Source organism: Anser brachyrhynchus, assembly GCF_964034855.1.
Source record: "Anser brachyrhynchus genome assembly, chromosome: 3".
NCBI classification, from domain to species: Eukaryota; Metazoa; Chordata; class Aves; order Anseriformes; family Anatidae; genus Anser; species Anser brachyrhynchus.
Window position 1 is genome coordinate 89,066,732 of NC_137696.1, and position 9,994 is coordinate 89,076,725.

Consider the following 9,994-nt stretch of genomic DNA (forward strand, 5'->3'; position numbering starts at 1 on the left):
CCGAATAGCAACGGTGATGTATTTTAAAATGCACGTTTTCAGTTCTCTAAAATAGGCGTAGATATTTCTGATACAAAGTGCCTCAAGTATTTAACAGTGACATTTATCACTTCAGCAGTGCTAGCATAAATAAAGGCTGGCTTCTCTTCTCCACCTAAATTTACTGCTTAAATTCTAGGGTCCTCCCTAGGTCTTTTGGGCTGGCAGTGCAGAGCCTCTGGGCTGTTATTTCTTCCCTCGATGCTCTGAAGCTGCTGTGCCTGCCTTAGAAATGACTCCTCTCTCCTTGCGTATCAGAAATGACCTGGGAGTCTCCGAATGCAATGCTGCAGATGAGCCACTTGTGTGGTTCCTCTCCTGTCACCCCTGAACGGCACCAGGTTGTGCTGGCCCCGGCCCTGGTCAGGGTCTTTCTCAACCCAGGTGCAAAGTGAGACTGGAGGCTCGCTGACAGCCCAGCTCTCGGTGCTCCGATAGCATCACAACCCTGACCGTGTGCTGCTGAGCGATACCTGGCCTAATGCTCCGGTGAGCTGGTGTTAAGCAATTAGCAACCTGAGCCTTGTCCTCATTCCCGGGCCACCCCATACTCCTCTGTCCCCGTCTGGTGCCTGTGCACAGCTGGCCCCGTGCAGCTCCCTCCTGCTCCGTGCGGAGGGGAAGGGGATGCCTGGGAGCATGCCATGCTCGTGTTCGGAGGTCCTGTGTGAGCTACAACACCAAATGAGTCAGATTCTCTTCTCTTGTCCTCAGAACAAGTGGAATATATAATATATATCCATACAGCTAAGCTCTCTAAATCCCCTGGACAGGCAGGCTTTTCCATACTGCCCACTGGGCCAGCTTGTGCCTGGTGCCTGGGACCTGTCTGGGACAGCAGCACTGCCTGGAACACTTGGCAGTACCCAGAAACCTGCTAGGAAAGATGCATAGGTTTATCAGTATTGGGTGAGCACACACCAGCTCCTGAGTTGGTGCCCAAGCACCATCCAGAGGTGCAGCACTTAGTGGCACAGGTATTATTTTTATGTGAGATCTGCTGTTGTTTTGGGAAAAAAATCCAGTAGCGTCAGTCAGTGTTACTGTGACAATATCGTTCCTTCCCATTTTACAGTTCTGGGTGTCTACTTTCGTTCCATGTACCCTTCCTTTGTCATGGACACACACAAGGAATAATTGATGCTGGCCTTCACTTCCTCATTCTCTAAACTGTAGATATAAGCTGTCTTACCTGAATAAGGCAACATGTACTCTGTGACATCAGGTAGCCACAGAGCATCGCCAGTAATCGCTAGGATCAGGCATCCTGGTGCTCTTGAAACATACTCAATCACATAGCTCTAACACTCTCTTAGAAGAGAGATTAAATAGATGTAACCCAGCCTCCATGGTGGTAGGTATTTAAAAGGATGTGCAAAATATTTTAACATACTCTCAAATAACATTATTTCTTTGGTTTTCTTGTTACAATACAGGGACGCGGCATTTTTGCCAGTGGAAGTCCTTTTGATCCTGTCACTCTTCCAGACGGAAAAACTCTGTATCCTGGACAGGGTAACAATTCCTATGTGTTCCCAGGAGTTGCCCTTGGTGTTATTGCATGTGGACTGAAACATATTGGTGAGGACGTGTTCCTCACAACTGCTGAGGTACTGTATTAAAAATCATTTACATTTCTTCATTTAGTAACTTGGTAATAATGACCAATGAAACAGAAACACCTAAACATTCTCTTTAAAATCGGAAAAATATTGATTTTTGTTCCTTTGCTTGTTTGTTTGTTTTTGCTTAAGATCTTTATTTGCAAGGTATATTGGTTCTTTTTAAAGAGTTTATATGTGTTCCAAGAGTCATCTGACAGAAACTTCACCTTCTGTTGGAAAGGAAGTGAGAGCAGGACTTCAGTGTACAGTTTGCATGCATGTGCACATGAATTTAATTTTAGATTGAAAGGAACTCTATTCTGATGTTTGTAGCTTTGGGGTGACTTTGGTCACCTTTGCTTGCAAAAGTTACTTTAATTCTTTAAGCTTCTTGCTGTTTTTGTGCAAAGCTGTTGGCGTCATTTTCTGTGGAGCTCCTTTATCAAGAGCTGGTGAAAGCACTCCATTACCTTCTGGTTCTTTGCACCTCACTTTGACAAAATCATGACGTTATTCTTCCAGTTTTCTTTCATATCCTTTTCTACATTGGTTATTCTCTTTCCTTGGGCATTTTTTAATTTAAAGACCAATTTTTATTGGTTTGTCTTCCTATATCTCCACTCAGTGGACAAGAGAAAAACAGTGAGCAAGCACATTTGGTTCCAGTGATTGTTCAAAATCTGATATCCGCTGTCTTACAGTATTCATAAATTCACAGGATTGTATCTTCAGCACATAAGGGAGAAGAATCTAGCCTGTATTGTTTAGAATCCCTTCATCAAACAAAATAAATTACCTACAGCATTTGAAATCAAATGCTCTTGCACATTTTTTGTTCAAAAAAAGATCTTCCAAAGCTACAAGACGATCTTTCTATAGCTGCTTGTCACGTAAGATCTCACTTAAGATTAAAGAAGCTGTGTGAGTAGCTGGAGAATGCATCAGTAGTGTAGGCAGCACGCAGAAGAAGCCTCAAAGCAATGCAGTTAGAGGTTATTATGGAACAATCAAAAAAGAGAGAGGAAAGGTTACACCAGACTGCAAAAGTGGGAATGCCTGATGCAACTCTTCCCGCTTCTCTAAGGGATATTGCATTCCAGGATTCCTGTTCCTTGTGTTCCTCTTCTTGGATTAAAGGGAAGAAAGTGGTCCTTTACTATCACCCTGAGGCAATTCGTAGGCAACATGATCCTATGACTGAGCTTCAGATGTGATATGAAGCTTTCTTAAAAGGCGGGCACTTGCACGCTGCCATAGCTGGATTTCTGAAGTTTTTTGAAGGTCCATACTATGGCATCTTTTAAAAGTTTCCCAGCAGTGTGCCCTCTATGAGAAAGACATTCACAATTTCCATCTTTAAAATTAGTAAAAGGTCCAGACTGTCTCCACTGGCTTTAACCATCCTAGGAGGGCAAAGATCCATTTTGTAAGTCTTGGGATAATTATATCCTCCCTTTAAGTCCTCCCCTGTAATTTCAGTTGGATATGGTGATCTTCATTTGCTGGTCTAAACTGCTGTGTTAAACAGTTGTCTTATTTGATTCTAGAAGTTGCTTCATTTTGGTTTGGGTGAGATGGCCCCTATATACAGAAACCTGATGGACGAAAGGTGACACATCTGTAGGTCGAACTGTCTTTTAAGTGGCAGTCTGCTAAGTCACCTAAAATCCATTCTGAAACGTAACTGTCAGGGAAATAAAATGTTATCAGAAATTTTGAGGACAATTTTAAATTCTCTCTTGAAGTGAGTGTTGTCCTCTGGTAAAATCCCTAGTAAAGCTTGACATATATATTTTTTTTCTTGTATAGAAAATCTCCGTTGGCATCAAGTTCAATGGGTGGCTATTTGCAATATGCCTAGAATTAAGACTGTTCACATCTGTTCTCCCTCATTGTGTGAGAGGCACTATATGACTGGAGCTTGAGGGTGCTCGAGGCAGTTACTGACCTGACAGATTTCATAGGCCTTTGCCAGAAGAGGTAGCAGAGCCATTAAGGCCAGGAGAGCTGCTTAGAGGCCCTTAGCTGAAATTACAGTACAAAGCAAAGGCTTTTTTTTTTTTTTTTCTGGACTTTTTCAATGGTAGGGAAAAATCAAAACAGTTTCACGTTTTTTAGAACATTTGTTAGTGTTCTCCATTGGAAACGGAAGTGTCCAAGAGGCTGCAGAAGTTAAAGCACCAAAAAGATGCCTTTTTTAAAAAAGGGACGTTCTCGGTTTGTAGTGGTAGCTTACCTGAAAAACTATAAAAAACAAGCTGCCCAGGCTGCATGCCTGCAACTGCTGCCTTCTTGCTCTGCCACATCTCCAGGTAGATCTGATAAAAGTCCTGAATAGCTTGTTATAACTACCACAAATTCTACTTGCAGTGTTCTTTTCTTCATGCCAAGTAACACAGAATGTAACTTGGATTTTGATTGACAAATCTAAGGTACCGTAAGCTGTAATACCTCTTAATTGCAGGTGATTTCTCTGTGATGACAGGGGACGTTACCTGTTCTTCTAAGTCCTACCAAACACAACAAGAAGGACAGGGAATGATGAACTAATGAAATATCCTTGGCATGTGTGGCCTACAGTTAAATTACTTCAGAAATACTGCTATTTAATCCTTTCGCTATAGAAAACATCCTCCAAAAGCCAAGATGCCCCTACTTGCTTTATACCATTTGTCCAGCCTTGGCTGTCTTTCACTTAGATTCTGGAATAAGGCTTAGCTAATTTCTGTTAGAAACTTAAATTCGTTAAACTTTAAATGGTGAAAATGACCATACTGTGTCAGACCTAAGATCCAAACAGCCCAGGATCTCTCTATGAAAGTCATCAGTAGCAGAAGCTGAGGAGAAGAGGATAATTAGGGGAAAGGAGTGATCCTTCTGCTGAAAACGCTTCTCAGCACTCAGTATTAAACAGACTTACTGAGCTGGAAGTTTTATCCCGTCGTGGCTTTCTCTCATAAATGAGCCTGATGGCTTTTCAAACATGTTTGTGCATTAGAACATCTTTTGGCAATTAGTATCACAATTTAATTATGAGTTCTGCAGAAAAACAACAACTCTCCTTTCATGATTTCCTTCTGTCTGATGAGTTGCATTTCGTGTACTAGCATGAGAAATAATCACCTTCAGTTGCCTTTTGTTTTTTCTTTCAGTCTTCCCATCTCTTCTTTCACAAGTCTGTAGTAATCCTTCATGTACAAAAACTAACCTTTTGATCATCCTTGTTACTCTTTACACCATTCAGGATTTTACCCTATTCTTGCTTGAAGTAGGTGAAGAAAAAATGCAAACAATTCAAAGTGATGTTACGTTGAGGATTTGTATATTGGTATAATTACTTTTTTGCTTCTCTTTTTCATAATAACTCCAAATGTCGATTCATCCTGTTTCCCACTTCCATTGACCTGATGTTCTCAGAAATCTTCAGAGCTTTTTTTCCAGAAAGCACATGAAGAATGTGTCATTCCCTTTGCAAATGTTTGCTTCTGTGCTTTTGCTTACAGAAGTATATCAGAAGGACTAGTGGGCCACCTGTATAGGCTAAGCTTGGCTACCTCTCCCACTTCACGCGTCACCCTAATCTTTTACGGCTTGCTTTCTGTCAACCCCATCACAAGACAGAAGTACTCTACTCCTGACCCTTTTTCTCAGCACTGCATTGCACTAACAGCAACTTGCTGTTGATCTCTTCAGATTTCATCTTTCCTGCAGAGACCCATTAAGCTACCAGCAAAAATCTCTTCTTCCAAGCTCCTCTTTACACCTTCAGATGCACACCTTGTTTTGTCAAAGGGCTGTGCACCATTTTTAGATAACCTAGTTTCTGTTACAGAAAGCAAAGATAGATCTTATGTTGTCGTAGCTCCACCTAGTGGATTTTTTTTAGCTGTATTTCTCAATATCAGCTGTATGTTTGCTCTATTTCTCAATATCAGATTAAAACGTAAACAAGTAGTTTGCCTTCACTAGTTATACTGAACAGGAGTATCTAATCTCTTGCTGCACTTGTTACCATTTCCCCTCCGAATGCAAAAACCTTACTGCACCCAGCAGGGTATTGGGTAGGTTACAGAAGAGAGCAGTTCCTCTGTGAACCAGGAGCTACCGTAGTGTTAGCTACTTAATTCAGACTTTTTACCTGCTTATTCCAGGAGGACAAGTTGATGGTAGCCACGCATCTCTCTTGACGCAGGCCTAGTTGTCGGCAAGCAAATTAGGAAAATTAGCAAATTAGCAAAAAGGTCCTGTTTCTCACATGCAACAGAAAATGTAGGATGCAGTTGTTGTTGCTGTGTTTCAAGTATCTTGCTAGTACCTTCCCTCAAAAATACACTTCATGCTTTCTCTCTGGGCCATGTTACCAGTTCCCTGGACTTCCCTGGTGTTTCCAGAACCTCTGGAGACACCATACGTGCCTCCACCAGACATTATTTGGCCAGCATTTTCCTTCTGTCCACCGCCTACCCCTACAGGTCACATCACACCCTGCACTCCTGGGCCTCTCAGTGATGTGGCTCTAACCCTCTGGTGGCTAAGCTAATTGCACAAAGATGTGCCTAAACGCTTTCTTGTTTCCTCTGAAGGGAACACTAAGGTGCCTCCACGTTATGCTTTTATTTTGGATCAGAATGGTCCTTCAGGAGCAAATTTCCCTGCTACCCCTACATACAGCACCTCGGTCCACAGCGCAGTGTGGGCTTGGGCAGGGAGGGGGAGTGATTTCCTTCTGGGTGAAACTACATGGAAGGATTCACTCCAGGAGCACGCCTAAAGTACTGAACTGCAATGGAAACTGTTTAGAAAATATAACAGATTTAAGAAGTCAGAGCTGGCACTCTATGAAGAACCTCCTTTTCCTGTTACTGTTATGTGCTCCCAGCTGTTCAAAGGGCAAGCCATGCTTTCTAGATCTGTTCATGGCTGGAGACAACTGCAAAACATTTCCAGTCTTGGTGGAAAGACCAAGTAAGAGTATCCAGGCCATAGAGGAGATGGTCTTCTAGGATGTGAATCAGAACATCTGTATCATTCTTTGTTTTCCCTAATCAGTCTGGTAAAAAATCAAGCAGAGATCAAAATAATTTTTTTTAGTTATTTGTTATGGATGAGATGACAGACCTACAGAAGCCTTCAAGTGAAGTGGACAGACCTGCTCTAGAAGCAGTGGGTTTTTTTGTCCCAACAAGCCAGATTTTATCATTAGACCCTGAATAATCTTTGACTTTACTTTGTTTTGCGTTTGACTGTATTTCTTCTTATGATCTCATACAAGCTAGATGGATGAGCTGGTGGATGCACAAGAAGCGTGGTCAACTACTAGTAATTTTATTCAAAGCATTTTAGAGTGAAAGGTTTCAGCTCTATTGTTTTTCTACTTTTTTCTATTAATTTTACATTAATAAATCTTTCTTTTCCTTCCACCCTATCTACAAAAATATGAGGGAATCAGGGTTCAGTATAGTCATAGCAAAATAGACTTATTGTCTGAGTGAGAAAAGGGCATAACTCCCTACATTTCTAGCTCTCAGGTAAATTGTGCCTAATGATCAGGCTGATTGTTAAAAATACCACCTAGGTGGATTAAGCAGTACCTGTATAATTTGCCAAAGCAGAATCATTTCTTTGTGTAAGACTAGATCACCATCTAATAAAGCTACAGCAGTATCTCATTTGAAGTTAAACACATCTGCTTTATTTCTAGGTAATAGCTGAGCAAGTTTCAGAGGAGAATTTACAGGAAGGTCGCCTGTACCCTCCTTTAGTCACAATTCAGCACGTATCACTGAAAATCGCTGTGAGGGTAAGTCATTTCAATCTTTTCTGGCTTCTTTTGTTCCCGCTCTCTCTATGTAATTGAGCATTTAATTAGATCAGCTAACACATCTCTACACAAGCTGAAGTAGATTTACATCAATCTTAGTCTAGAGTAGCTTCTAAATTAAATTTAAATTCATAAAGGTAACCCCAGATTTAATCCGAATACACAAAGGAAAGAGATGGAACTATGGCAAGTGTTTATTTATTGATGTGAAAGTGGAGTGATGTCTGCAGAGCGCAACCTACTGTCCACCAGGTGGGCACTGGTCCCCAGTTGACCGTCATGAGAGCTGCACACTCAAAGGCTTTTGGCCCTTCCTAATTACCAGTTGCCTGTTGACAGAGTAAATCACACCCTTCATCCAGACACTATTTCCGTTTGTTCCAGCCCTCGTTCTGGCCTGTCAGAATAACTAACTACAGGGGGTGCTTTCTGTTTATGGCTCAGGTTTTCCAGAGGGAAGGAGGATTATTTTTTTGTTTGTTTTTTACTGGCAGACGATATGAGCAGACTTTCAGTAGCTGACCTAAACCTGCAGTTCACCAAGAAATTTGCCTGCCCTGGGGAGACGAAGTTTTCAAATAATGTACCTATCCCAGTTCGTCCCTCAGTCAACCAGCGTGTCAGCCTTCTTTTGTTTCACAGATGAATGTCCAGATAAAAGACATCTTTCTCAGCTAGATGGATGTTCTTCAGACGTGGGAGGCAGCTTTGATGAGTTGACTGGCCTCTAACCCCTTCTAAACTTCATTTCTGTTGCAGCTATATCTGGGATGCAATAATTGATCCTGGGCTTGCTGATTTCTATGTGAGGAAAAAAAAAACAAGCAAATTTATGTATTTCCCCCAGCTATCTCTAGAATAAAACCTGTGCTCTGTGTGGGACTAATTTTTATTGTGTGTTTACCTTTGAGAAATCTATTATCTCACTATGGCAAACAATAAACTTCTCTCATATGCAGGGAGCATGGAGGCTTTGAACAAATCACACCTGTCTTACTGTGCTTTGAAGAAGATGGTAAACCAGGGTAACTTGCACAAAGAAAAGCAGAAATAGTATCTCTGTGCTTGAGGGTTGTGGAATATTTTATTCCACCTGAAAAATAAAGCCTAAATATTAGTAGATGAGGCGAAACACTGTATTTAGAACAGAAAATGCATGTAATCCTGTAAGAGTTGAAAAGCAGCATGAGTCAGACTAAGTTAAACAAATGCAGACATCACCATATTCCTAATCTTATTCACTGTATACTATCCTGGATCCAGCGTAACTTTAGATGACTGTCAACACCAGAGAAGATAAATTGTCGTCTTGATTTTGAACTAATTCCTACTTTTAAGTCCTGTTAAATGTACTCAAATAGTTTATCAGCACTAATTAGGATTTTAATATATCGTTCCAGATTGCAGAGGAAGCCTACAGGAATAACACGGCCTCCACCTATCCTCAGCCCAAGGACCTAGAAGCCTTCATCCAGTCTCAGATTTACAGCACTGATTATAACAGCTTTGTGGCTGACTCATATACCTGGCCTGAAGAAGCGATGAAAGTGAAACTGTAAATATTTAATGAAGAATAAACAAATTAGCAGGAGAGAAAAAGCATTAAAATATTCAGAACATTTCTACCTAGTGAGCCTAAGAGTAGCTAATTTTTTAAGATGGAGAAAACTTTTTCTAAATTGTAATATTTGGTTAGAAACTCAGATTAAGAAGTCATATTAATTATATGCGAGAAAATTAAAATTAATCTGAGAAGTGTATTTGTGTTGGTTTTTTTTATTGTTATTGCACTTGAAATATCCTACACTATGGTTTTCACAGATCCTTTTGTTATCAAAATAAGTGGTTGTACCGTAAGTTCAGAGTTTTGTCACATGTGTCAATGAGAACTTAAGCAGAAAATGGTACAATGGAAAATTAGGAAATACATACAATGACTGTTTAATCCATTACAAGTCACAATGTAATTTGTATAAATTGTCAAGCAAATTAAAAAAAAAAAGGCAATTTAAAGAACAGTAATTTTAGAACATTTTCCACCAAAGAGAAACCTTACGGGTCAGTTGTATGTGGAGTAATGAAAATTTTCTAATGAGACATGAACAAGCAGAAACTTGTGTTCAGATATGATTAGGATACTTCAATGTTACTTAACAGCAAAAGTGAAATCCTGTAAATTATCACTGATTTCATTCTTCCCCAGCAAGATAACTGCCATTTTGATACATTGCAGTGGTCTGGCTTAAAGTTCGTGGAGTTACTTGCACTCCATTTTCTGACAATGAGAGAATATTGGGACATTATGAATAGGCTGATGCTTGACAAAGTATTTTTCTTAGAAATATCAGTCAGCTGGCTAGTAGGCTTCTTGTGTATTAAACCTAATGAATTGCTGTTTTATACACACCATATAAACCTTTGAGTATTTCAGGCCAATATGTTTTTAAACACATATGGGATAAAGTATTATTCTTTGTAACAAACTTCCAAACCATCCAGCTGACGTCTACTAAATGAATAATTATTATGA

General features: G+C 40.3%; 1 protein-coding gene across 1 annotated transcript in view; it reads left to right on the plus strand.

Moving 5' to 3' along the window:
- ME1 (malic enzyme 1) overlaps nucleotides 1–9,224 on the plus strand; it is a 180,988-nt gene extending 171,764 nt beyond the window's left edge. Inside the window, exons 12-14 of the mRNA XM_080585663.1 lie at nucleotides 1,476–1,649; nucleotides 7,345–7,443; nucleotides 8,865–9,224. Coding sequence (XP_080441789.1) covers nucleotides 1,476–1,649; nucleotides 7,345–7,443; nucleotides 8,865–9,023 — 432 coding nt within the window. The 3' untranslated portion in view covers nucleotides 9,024–9,224. The remainder of the gene's footprint in view (nucleotides 1–1,475; nucleotides 1,650–7,344; nucleotides 7,444–8,864) is intronic.
- Nucleotides 9,225–9,994: the final 770 nt, after the last annotated feature.